Source organism: Phalaenopsis equestris, unplaced genomic scaffold (assembly GCF_001263595.1).
Source record: "Phalaenopsis equestris unplaced genomic scaffold, ASM126359v1 Scaffold001123, whole genome shotgun sequence".
Taxonomy (NCBI): Eukaryota; Viridiplantae; Streptophyta; class Magnoliopsida; order Asparagales; family Orchidaceae; genus Phalaenopsis; species Phalaenopsis equestris.
In genome coordinates, this window is record NW_018165562.1 from 128,110 (window position 1) to 141,167 (window position 13,058).

Genomic DNA, 13,058 nt, shown 5'->3' on the forward strand with positions numbered 1-13,058 from the left:
TCTGTAAATTCGAAATAGACTTTTTGAAGCAATCTCTGCTCCCCACGTGTCTATTTTGCTGTCGTCTATCGCCCCACTTGCTTCGACCCGGTGACTGGATCGGGCCGGGCCGGCAAAATTGAGAGGGAAATCATGAACTGTGGATCAGGGCCGTCCATTTCGTCTGCGCGATGTGGTTTTAACGAACGGCTGTAACGGCACCGCATTGCCGCAATAATTGTTTCGTGAACGGTCTAGATCCTCTAAAAATCCCGCCCACTTTTTACTATGTGTTTTTTCTATTTAATAGAAAATTGCGCCTTGGCATTTAACACATACACCACTCAATTTTTTAATTTAAATAATATAATATGCATATCACTTTTTTTACAAACGTCTCCCAAAATTATTCCATCCAAGAATGAAATTTGCAATGTTGTGTGTAGAGCTGAGTACGTCGGTAGGTTACAAGAAGGGTATTGGGATATTATATCTGCGTTATACCCCATATAACCTCTCTGTAACTTAAAATATATGAAAACAGAAGCGTGAAACTTACTAATTACAGGTAAGTTACAGAAAGGTTACAGGAGATATGACGCCGATATAACCCCTCAACAACTCAACACACTTCATATAACTTACTGGCGTACGCAGCTCTGCGTACATTTAACGTACACAAATATTTCTCGTCACCAAGAGTTTTTGTATTGTTTTAAAGAATATTTGCATTTACATATCTACCTCCAATATATTTTCACTTTTGCTAAAATTTTAACTTATAAATAAATAAATAAAAAAACTGACATAAAAGTATGGATATCATATGTAATTTTAATCAGAATGAATATTATAATTATTAGATTTATTTTAAAATGATTGTAATAAAAGGGTTAATTAGTCAGCGTATATTTTGCTCATTTCAGAGTAAATACTATGGTTAAAAAATCCACTCTAATTAACCAAAGCATAAATATAAATGAAGCTAGAATAAGATTCAAATATATAATTATTACCATTGTATTTATGAGCCTAATCGAATTAATTTTCTTCAATCTTCCATCATTAAAAAATGATCTTAAAACAAAGTTAAGTATTGTTGAGACGAGAATGCTTAGGTGACTGAGTGGCTTGACACTTGAGAGATAAAATACGAAACAAATCTATCTGTGAACGAGTTGTTGTAGTTCCAATGGCAGACAAGATTAGAGAGATTCGTCTTAGATGGTGTGTAGTTCCAATGGCAGACAAGATTGGAGAGATTCGTCTTAGATGGTTTGGCCAAATTATATGTCGATCATCTGATGATCCGATTAAGATGATAGAAGTTTTAGATTTGCCTTATGTTAAGAAAGTTGGAGGTGGACCTAAAAGGACTTTGGCATATTGTATAACTAGGATTTGATCAAATATATTTTATTGTTTTTTTTCCAAGATATGAATGAAAAAGGGTTTATAGACTTAACTTGTAAATATAATAATAGAGAAAGAAAGATACCTTTTTATGAATGAGACCATGAAAATACATCATTATTGCATTTAATGGTCTAGTTCAAGTGTGTGATATGTTCTTAATAAGAATAAAATTTAACTTATAAAAAGACAAATGAAACTAAATATAATTTCTAGAAGCACATAGCATTGTAATACTAATAAAGTGACTTGATTTCATCAATCTTCTCTCTTTATGTGGTGCCCTTGGGAAAAATAAGTAGAATAGTCCTAAAGGTGAAGTGAAAAGAATGGAGAGAAATGTGCATTTCTCTTTTTCCTAGTTGTAGAAGAGGATGAACAATAAATTAATTATAGATCAAAAAGAGGAAAGCAACATTCTTTCCATATTTCTCAAGGAGACTAATCCTAGAAATGGGATCTTCGGAACTCGATATAATAAAATAAAAAGGAAATCTAAATACAATCACTACATAATTTAAGGTTCCATATTATCTAAAAGTTGTTTGACCAAAAAAAAGAACTCATTATAAAGATAAAAGAATGTGATACACATATTTTTTTTAAAGCACAACAACAAAGCCTTAATCCATTAGGTGGGGTCGGCTACATGAATCATTTTTCTCCATTGCGTCCTATTTAGTGTCATATTTTCATTTAGTTTTAATAAATTAAGATCATTTTTTATACAATAAGCCTAAGTCTTCCTAGGGCTACCTCTGCCTCTCATATAATGACATTGTGCATTATTGCTAGCTAGTGAATAAATAAAGATGAGTTCAAGATTGAATTGGCAAAATAGTCCTTTGGTTGTTCATAATCTAAAGGTGCTAAATTAGTCCCCATATTGTTTAATTTGAGGCTGAAATAATCTTCCGTGGGAATTATTTTAGCCCATATTAGCCTGAGACTAAATTAGCACTTTTATAGACTCTGTGACTAAAATGGCCCCCTATAAAGAGTTAGGGGGCTATTTTAAGATTTTATATTTCCTAAAGATGACCCTACAAGTTAAAAAAATGACTTCAAAAGATAACATGCATCCCCATTTTGGTATTTCATAGGGAAACGCTAGAATTGAAATTTTGCGAATATTGCAATACAAAATTATCAGTAAGCGGGCTATTCAAAGACGAGCAAATCGACAGATCTACTTCAAGCTTTAGGAAAGGATCACACGTGTCTAAGAATAATTTAAAGATATTGTCATGGATAAATATAAGGTACAATTATTTCATTGAGAAAACACTACAATAAGTAGGAAACATTCACACAAAAAGTGCAAAGAAGATTGTAATTTGGTTGCATTACCTCACAGAAAAATAATAATGATAAAATGAAGATTGCAGGCCATATCGTCCAACTCCAATTTGAAGGTGAAATCTTTGATGAAAGAATCTGAATTTATGAGCAACAATGAGCAGTATAATAACAATACCAGCATCAAAAAAATAAATTAAAAAGAGTGCATGGTGGGCAAACCAAAACTTATAATTCTTCTATGAAACCGTTAGAACAGCAAAAGTAAATGTCATTATTTATCTCACTGAAACTTATAGAGGTCGATATAAATAACTGGCTAATTCATAGTCAACTTAAAGACATCATGGTTTTGTAGAAAACAAACATAAGAACGCCAAAAAGCTTGGAAATGGGATGTAGCCAACCAATGTTACGCATTTGAGCACAAAAACTATTCTTTTTATGATAGATCTCAGTGCCATTAAAATTTTAAAAGAAAAATTATAATGCAAATATGTAATTCTATATCCATTGGTAATGTGATTCATATCTATTGATTATTTATTTCTATTACATAGTTCATCAAATTTTCCAACTCTAACTCATTACTACATGGTTTCAACTCAAGCTACTAAATTTCGATCAGCAAATATGGAGTTTGGAGTCATTATCATAATGTGGATTGCTAACTATTACTCCATGCTATTCCTGTTCTTACCAAGTACAGCTCAAGTTTCACTTTGCCACTAGTACACACGAATCTTCACTACTATTTTGCCTCTTCCATGAGTATTTTGTTTTCCCGTTATTGTTTGCCGTCTCTCTATGCTACAATACCTCAGTTGTCAATAATATATGCTTGGTTATTGTTGATTGTTGCTACTGATCTCCACTATAATAGTTGATGATGTCACTATTCAAACTATCCATTCACATTGCATACAAAATCAAGTCCATGCCTTTTTAAACGTTGCTAACTCATCACCTATCCATTTTGGGAAAAATAATTTCCTAGGTTGCCAAAATATCCTCAAGTAATTCAAGACATAGAATTTACAAAAGAATTTATAAGGCTAGAATTAATGAAAAATGTCTTTCGAGTAGATTTTAATAGACTATGAGAGGTTTCTTATTTTGGATCATTTAGAGGTTGAAAACAAGAATCTCAAGACATGCAAGCTTCAATGAAAATTGAATATTGAAATAAAATTTCAAAATTCTCTCTTTTTGTGTGAGTACATATTGGATATATAATCTTTGAGTGCTTCACAAATGGGGATGACTAATTTTAGGGAAGATTCTAACGTAGCACATTAAGAGATTCATAAGCCAATTTCCAACACTTAACATGATGTTTTATATTTTTAAATTTTATAAGTTTGTTAAAAACAAGTTGAAAGTTAATTAAGAGGTGGTTAAAAGTTCGTTGAGAGTTGGTTAAAAGTTTGTAGAGGGTCAGTTAAAAGTTAGTTAACTTGGAAGGTAGTTGGGATTCCAACGTTATATGGTCAATATTAAAGTTCAAATTTAAATCGGTTGAACCATCCCATCCCTCGTTTTATGTGAACAAATTCAAGTACATATCCAATATAGTTTCACATTTCAATGCATGGTTCAAGGCTCCCTCAAATCAACACTTTGAGATAGCTCTCTACACATTTCAGGCAGTGGCTTGGAATAATTCTACCAAGCATGGCAAATGGCGCCTCTTTCTATAATGCTTGATTTTGTTTCCTTTCTTTACATAAATGCAACATGTACTGCCTTTAAATTCTTATTGAATGAACTATTAAATAATTGATAAAATTTTGTTTGTGTAAACTTTAATGAAGTTCGGTGGCCAATCCTCTAAAAATTTTGTTGAGTTGCAAAGTTATTTTATTCTTCCTCCCTCTCATTCCCTCAATTTTCCATCATCCTCAACTCCCCCACAACACTAACATAACTCCAAAAGCCTATAGCAAACTCTCCGCCTTATACCTATACACCAAATTCTAAGTTTGCCTCTCAATTCTGGCCATCCCTCCCAAGCCCTAGAACATTCTACCTCCATACCATAACCTCCCCTCTTCCTAATGTCACAAAAGAAATTATCTAAATTACATTCGGTCATCTTTTGCTTGTGCCTCCCTAGTGAAGCTGATTGTAGCTTAAACTCGGCCATTCCTGATGCACCCATTTGGGCAGCCATTGCATTCATTCTAGTGCCCATGGCTCCCACAAGCTACCACTCATGACCTTTGCTGGTCTTAACCCTCATCCTGATTGTAATATAGCCTTCAGTTTGTTGTCTTCGTTGCACAAATAAGACACATTATGCTCCGATTGTCCCTGTCTCTCGAACACATGCTGATGACTTCAAGGGCCACTCACCACCATTTTAGTTTGTGGATCCCTTCTTTCACCTTGCTTCTTGAGGCTTCTTATCCATGCTTTATGGTGTCATCATCAAGGTTCTATCAAGTGATTTATCTTTACTCATTCCTCTTTGCATGTCATCTTTGCTTTATCTTTACTCATTCCTCTTTGCATGTCATCTTTGGATGATCTAGTGGTTCATGATGACCATCCTTCTCCACCATGTCAGATCCCTTGGGATATTGATGCTCTTCACAAATCTTCTCCATCTTTTTCCTTCACTGATAAGGGGAAGGATTTATTAGTCTAACCTACCTGCAAGTTTCTTCTCTTCTTTCAAAATTCACAAATCTTCTCCATCTTTTTCCTTCACTGATGCTATTAAGGGGAAGGATTTATTAGCCTAACCTACCTGCAAGTTTCTTCTCTTCTTTCAAAATGGCAAGAATTTTGTTAGGCAAAAGCCGACCACTGACTTACATGGTAATCCGACCTCATTTTTTCATATGTAAAAATTTATAACTAAAATACATTTTCCTTCACATTGATAGATAAAATTGCCTTAGCCACTTAAGCTTTCATGTCTAATCTTTATATGCTAGATTATTACCTCGTTGGTCTTCGTGATCAACATCATGTGCTTCTTTGAGTCATTTTTTAAAGCAAATTATTCTGGTTTTTTTAATGACACCAATATTATGTGAATGGCCTACAAATACGTAGGCTAAAAAGGCCTCCATTTCTTTATAGTTTTAAGAAGCCCCCTACTACGCTTGGGTTGTTTTTCCTCATATATAAGTTCACTATATCTGCCAACCATTACTTTACTCTTCGGGCCAAAGTTTTAGCAAATCAATAAAAGTGGAAGTTACTATCGATAAACTCTTTCAAATATCAGTGGTATACATTCTTGTTGAGAAGGATATTTCTACCCTTTACGTTTGGAGATATGGTTTGGCACTTCATAGAAGCTATTTTTTTCTATGATAAAAATTGTTTTCATATTGAACTAGTTTTGTTTTCTATGTGAGTATTCAAATTATATGATAAGGAATGTTTAAGTTTATTAAATGAACTAGTTTTGTTTTCTATGTGAGTATTCAAATTATATGATAAGGAATGTTTAAGTTTATTAAACCCTATTTTGATTCATGCGTTTTGCATTTCGCAAATGATATGGCTTTGTTTAATTTGTGATTAAGATGAGATACACGTGTGTGTATGCATGTATGTATGTATGCATGCATGTATGTATGCATATAGGTATGTATGTATTGAACCTATATTTGTCCTTGACTCACACCCAAGGAATAGAACGACACACACAAAAAGAAAGAATAAGGGTTCCTCGAGAAAAGACAAAAGGAATTTGCAGGGATTCCATAATGGAAAAATAAAAATCAGATAATCTTCTCTTTTTTTTTTATAATGGCTCCTATTTAATTGGAGATAAACCCAACCTAAAAAAATATGTCAAATCATTTAAAATAAAAGAATCTCGCCAAAAGGCTCAGGAGATAACCCCAACCTATAATGGCTCCTATTGAATAGGACATGTACAATTTTAATTTAGTGATTTGCTTCTAACAATAACACTTAAAAGGACAACACCTTTGTGAGGTATTATGCCCCTGTTGACTTTTATCTCAAGTTCGATCCTGGATCCATGGATCATCCGTTCCCAGCTCTGAGCCACCCAATCACGACTCACGAGTCTGAGTATCAACCGTATGATATCAAGCGTCGACATTTGGGTGGCCGAGTCCTTTGAACTTGTGATATGTCGGTTGGCTCGTTAAGTACAGTCTATGTCAACCATCCATTAATTAGTAGCAGTAACTCGGCCTTAGGTAGGTCGGTCTTGGGAGCTCGCAGCACATGACGATCATCCCTTGAAATCTGCTTTTAATTGATCAGGTTTGCTAGTCTCATCATCATTTGAGAAGCGCGCTTTTTCTTATATACAACATGTAAATATTTGTGTGTGTGTGTGGGTGGGTGGGTGGGTGTGGGTGTGTGAATTTTTATAATAATAATGAGAAAAATGATTTTAAAGTGACAATTATAAAAAAATAATGTATCCCTCGTATGCGCCACCTTAATTGATGACTTGTAATAATATGTTGTAGCATAGAGATTTAAGAAGATTTGAGTGTGATATGTATAAACTCTCTCAAACATTAGTGGTATATATCCTTGTTGAGAAAGATATTTCTACCCTTTAGGTTTGGAGATATTGTTTGGCACTTAATAGAAGCTATTTTGTTATGACAAAAAAAGTTTTCATATTAAACTAGTTTGTTTTCTATGTGAGTATTCAAATTATATGATAAGGAATGTTTATTAAACCCTATTTTGATTCATGCATTTTTCATTTTGTAAATGATGTGGCTTTGCATAAATTGTGATTAAAATGAGATACATATGTGTGTATGTGTGTATATATGTATGTATGCATGAATGTGTTGAACCTATATTTGTCCTTGAGTCACACCCAAGAAATAGAACGACACGCACAGGAAGAAAGAATAAGGATTCCATGAGAAAAGACAAAAGAAATTGACAAGGATTCTGTAATGAAGGAATGAAAATAGATGATATTCTCCCTCTTTTGCATAATGCCTCCTATTTAATAGGAGATAACCCCACCCTGAAAAAAATGTTAACCCATTTAAAATAAGAGAATCCTGCCAAAAGGCTCAGGCGGGACCTGTACATTTCAATTTAGTCGTTTGCTTCTAAAAGTAACACTCGAAAGGACAACTCCTTCGTGAAGTATCATGCCCCCGTTGGCTTTTAGCTCAAGTTCGATTCTGAATTCTTGGGTCATCCGTTCTCAGCTTTGACCCATCTGATCATGAGTCCAAGTATCAACCGTAAAATATCAAGCGTCGACATTTGGGCGACCGGGTCCTTTGAACTTGTGATACGTCGGTTAGCCCGTTAAGTACAATCTACGTCAACCATCCATAAATTAGTAGTAGTTGTTTGGCCTTAGAGTTTACTCGACCTTAGGTAGACCAGTCTTAGGCGCACACGACGCATGACGATCATACTTGAAATCTGCTTGTGGCGACCCCCAGGGCACCTGGAGAAGCCTTTCGGTTGCTCATTTTTATTTGATTAGGTCCATTGGTCTCGTCATCATTTGAGAAACGTACTTTTTCTTATATACATCATGTATATATGTATGAGTGTGTGTGTGTGTGAGTTTGTAAGTGTGTGTAAGTAAGTATAATAATAACACGAAAAATGATTTTAAAGTGACAATTATAAATAAATAATGTTTCCCTCATTTGTATCACCCAATTTGATGACTTGTGATAATATGTTGTAGCATAGATATTTAAGCAGACTGGAGTGTGATATGCATAATACCAAGCAGAATCACAAGATATTGTTTCCTGCATGACCTTTACGCAAATTCATCAATGAAGATAGATTTTTAGGATTGGCAACGAGGAGGTGGAGGAGCTACAAAAATAAAATAATAATTATTATTATTTAAAAAAACAGAAAAGGAAGAAATGTTATAAATTATAAAAATAAGCATAATATTTATGGGCTACTTGTGTTAAATTAAGGTATGATTTACACCAAATCCTATCAAAATCATTTTTCTAGGCTCTTGAAGTCATGTTTTAAACTATTGCAAGGATTCACTAAAACTACGGCTAAATCGTCCTCCTTGCATCAAAATAATATTTAGGATTTAATTCGAATTAAGTACATTGAGAGCAAAACAACTTTAGGGATTCAACCCCCCAGCATTTAATTCATAAGAACTCACACGATTTAATAAATCCAAATATACTTAAATCCTACTTTCTACAAAATGAAGCTAGTTTCATATGCAATAACTTCAAACTTAATGCTGCATAATTTAGTAACAGCTCAATCCATACATTCGGCGTCAGGGTTTACCTGGAGCGAAGCGAGATAGGGTAGCCAAAGCTTCGAACTCTTCTGAGCTCCGGCATTGTCCCTGATCCACCGCATCTTTCTTCTCCGGACGAAGATCTTTCCTAATAACTGTAAAATTTTTGATTTCTTGAAAGTTCCCTTTGGCTCGAAATCGTAGGTTTCCAGCTTTACTGCGATGAAGAACCGCTGGAGGCCGAGGAGGAGGAAGAACCTCTTGCGGACGTTGAGCGAATTGAGGGGAGCGCCTTCAATGGCGGCATTGAGCATTAGGTCGACACCTTTCGCCTTAGCACGGGCGAGGATCCTCCAAGGCCGCCATTTCGACGGGGCCATCCTAAGAGAACTGGTGGAGGAGGTACGTGATATTCTCCAAATGTAATATTTTTTTCAGGGACAGAGACTCTAGGGGTCTGTTTTAGGCAGCTGCTGCTTATTGAATAATTTGTTGATAAGCTGATTAAAAATAATCTGTTGATAAGCTAGGTGCGGTAGCTATTACAAGTTTTTATTTTTTTGAAAAAGTAATACCGCTGCCAATAAGCTGTTGCCGCACCTACCACACCTTGATAGATGCGGTATGAAAACATTATTTTCTGCGCTTTGAAAATACATAAGATTCCAAAATGTAGTTTACCCACCGCACCAAATAAGCTGCCCCAAATGGGCCCTAATACAGCTATTCACTTGAAGAATTCAATTTTATTAATTTCTTAGTTTCGAATTTAAAGCTAAAAAATACCATCCACCTCGCGCTCCAATCAATTCGAATATCTATAATCCTTTGAGTCCAAAGCCAAGATTGCCATTTCTCCGGCTTGTGCATTCCTTTAGAGAACGTATGCATACACCTCCAGTCAAATTCTCCATCTCTACATTCCATTTTTTTAGCCTTTTTCTTAACACTCCGACCTCCAAGAACTTCTGCGCTCCCCTGTCCATCAATTGAAATTTTTGTCCCCAAAGCATGTCTGCTGGAATTTCTATCATGAACACCACTTGGACAACCTGCCCAATGTTGACACAAAAGGTGAAGACCGTTCATCATGCAAGGTGAAGCTCCTCTGTAGCTTTGGCGGCAAGATCATTCCCGGTGGTGATGACAGAAGCTTGCATCACGTTTGCGGATAAAACGAATCGTCGTTGTTTGTCGTGATACCACAATTCAAGATTTTTATTGCAATATGGAGGATGCCTTTGGTGGCCCTGTCTGCGTCTGCTACCAGCTTACTCATCAAAACTAAGACTGTTGTCTCAGTTGACTCTGCTGAGGATTTGGAGCACATGATGGATGAATTTGACTATCCCTCAAAAGGCTCCAATCATGAATCCATTAAGCTTTGAATTTTTCTCTTCCCTCCATTTGATCGTGAACATCTTTCAGCTAGGTTCAATAATGCATCTTCTAATGTTAGCAAGCCAAGTTATATTGACCTAACAAATGAAGCATGCACTTTTGAGGCAAACATTCGCAAAAGGGCAATCAAAAGCCAACATTAAACATGATGCCACCGCAAGAAACTCAAATGTTAGAGGCGAAGTATTCATCAATGATGGCTTGTCTCCTACCATACTTCTATTAATTCTTGAATAACATATTATGTAAAGACTGACAATATTTCAGCATTGGAAAATCATAATTTTCGAATCCGTTCGATTGTTGTTGGCACAAGAAGTGCAGGCACACAAACTGAAAAAGACATAAAAAGACTCCACTTGCATCGACAACAACATGGTGATTCATCCTCGCTCTTCAGTGATTGAGACCCTTGGAAAATCCTTGGGTTTCAGCTTTCAAACATATAGGGCAACCACACTCATAATATATTAAGATTTAAGATTGAGCTTAATGTGTAATATAATTAGTGCTTCAAATATCTGTAAAGTATGAACATTTACTTCTTTTTTTTTAACTGAAATGATTAGTCATTATATTGTGCAAGAAAAGATATAGTTGAAGTGAAAAAATCTTTCATCTTCAATTGATAGATATCCATTGCAAGTTTATGCAATTATAATTGAAAAGTTGGATGATATTTCTTATAAGACAGAAGCTTGACAATGTTATAAAAAATTGTTGGATTCTAGATCTTGTTACTTTTCTAGGGACTGTTAGAATGTACATTCAACCAACTGTTTGTTTAAAAAGTAAAGTTCCTAGTCCCTTGAAGATGATCGACAATGTAAAGAAGTGTGTGTGAACTATCGAGAACAACTGCATTGATGTTTAAATTTTGCTAATCGAATGATACAAAAGAAAACCAAAAGACCTCGTTGGATTGAAAATAAAGTGAAAAAACATTTTAGAACTTTTTTTTCATTTAATTTCAATCAAATTAAAGCATCTTAAAGCAAAAGACCTCGTTGGATTGATATAAAGTGAAAAAAATGAGTATAAATGTGCAAACATTTTAGAACTTTTTTTCATTTAATTTCAATCAAATTAAAGCATCTAAATACAATCAAAAGAGTAACAATTAATGAATTCATAGACAAATATGAGACCACTTCTCAACTAATTAATGAAAAGGAGCTTATAACACACAACTCATTTGGTATTGCAAGATGGGATGGTATAGAGATGTAGATGAAGGGCACTGAGGCCAACAGTTACAATTGTAATGTAATCATCAATAATTAATGAAATTGCATGTTTGTTGAAGCTGTAAAGGTTTTTTTGGTGAAATGGAAATCTGGGAGTTTTATTCTATATGGAACATCAATCTATAATTTTCCTTTGAAATTTTATTCTAGCAAGCGTGACTAAGTTATAGAAGCTCTAAAGTTCTAATTTAACAAGCATCAAATAAGTCAAATTATCATATGAAAACAAAGTTGAAGTTTTTAAATTTAATCCATTATTACTACTTTGTGTAATTTGATAGATATAATGAAACGCCACCAACAAATTTTCATCATATGGCACGAATCTCGATGCATGACACGAATCTCGAGACGATATTTTAAGCATGAAACATTCAAATCTTAATAAAAAGTCATTTAGAGCTCCGAGAGCTTCGATTTCAGCAAACTTATAGTCAAACCGACCGGCTTGATGAGACGGGTCTAATGATATGAAAACTAGCCCAATCCGAGTTAAATAAAGCCCAGATTATGTCATTGAACCATACTTAAATGATTTTCGGACACATTTAAAAGATCAAAGGGTTGTCGAATATGACAAATTTCTACTTAAATCGAGCGGCTCGACAAGATGAATCCAACGAGCCCAAGATCACTTAATTCTGACATCATTAAGGCACTCAAATGTCCAGTAAACGTCGTATGATCAAGGGAAGCTCTTTGTATCGTCTCATCAAAATGATTCATATTTCTGCATTAATTGCACCCAAAACACTATAAATAGAGCCTCATCCCTCTCAAAAGAGGGGGATGGAGCTGAAGTTTGGAGAGAGAGTCTAAGACCTTGAGGAGAAGCTGCAGTTAAGCATCACCGTCGATCATCGTCGACCACCGCTGATCGTCGTCGAACACCTCCATCGTTGACTACCGCTGATCGCAATCAACCATCGCCGACCTTTGCTAACCTACATCGATCACCACAAATCAGACACTGTCAGTTAACGTTGTACTCTGAAAAATATAGTTACTTTTTCCTGTCTGTGGGATAAGAGATTTCTGTAATCATTAATCAATAGTGAATTTTCGCAACTGGATCAGACCCCGTGGTTTTTCCCTTTACGAGATTTCCACGTAAAAATTTCTGGAATGATTACTGCTTTTTTTTCTTTTTCATCTGAGTCTGTGCAGAATTCTCATACAACGCTAATACAATAATTTGTTACTCTACCACTGTGAATTTTCTAGCACGCATCATCACCAAATGCCTAATTTCTTAAGTATTGAGCCAAAAAAAAATGAAAAATCCAAGAGTGCAATTTAAATTTTCTAAATTATATAAAAAAATATAAAAAATTATTATTTATATAGAGAAATATAACTATATAAAGATTATTTAAGCAACATATAATTATTATTCATTATGTATTCGAATGGGGAGAAGCACAAATATGTTTTACAAGAAAATCTACTAGACAACGAGTCTACAAATATTTATTCCCAATATATATATATATATATATATA

General features: G+C 34.6%; 1 protein-coding gene across 2 annotated transcripts; it reads right to left on the reverse strand.

Moving 5' to 3' along the window:
* Nucleotides 1–75: 75 nt before the first annotated feature.
* On the reverse strand, nt 76–9,309 carry LOC110033290. Of its 2 annotated transcripts, XM_020737216.1 has the most exons (3): nt 8,956–9,309; nt 2,743–2,829; nt 76–242 (listed from the first exon to the last, which is right to left on the reverse strand). In XM_020737216.1, the coding sequence occupies exons 1-3, from the start codon at nt 9,286–9,288 to the stop codon at nt 234–236; spliced, it is 429 nt and encodes a 142-aa protein (XP_020592875.1). In that variant the 5' UTR covers nt 9,289–9,309; the 3' UTR covers nt 76–233. The 2 variants fall into 2 exon arrangements, with proteins under 2 accessions (XP_020592875.1, XP_020592874.1); XM_020737215.1 differs by lacking the exon at nt 76–242 and having other exon boundaries at nt 2,555–2,829.
* Between the last annotated feature and the right edge of the window lie 3,749 nt (nt 9,310–13,058).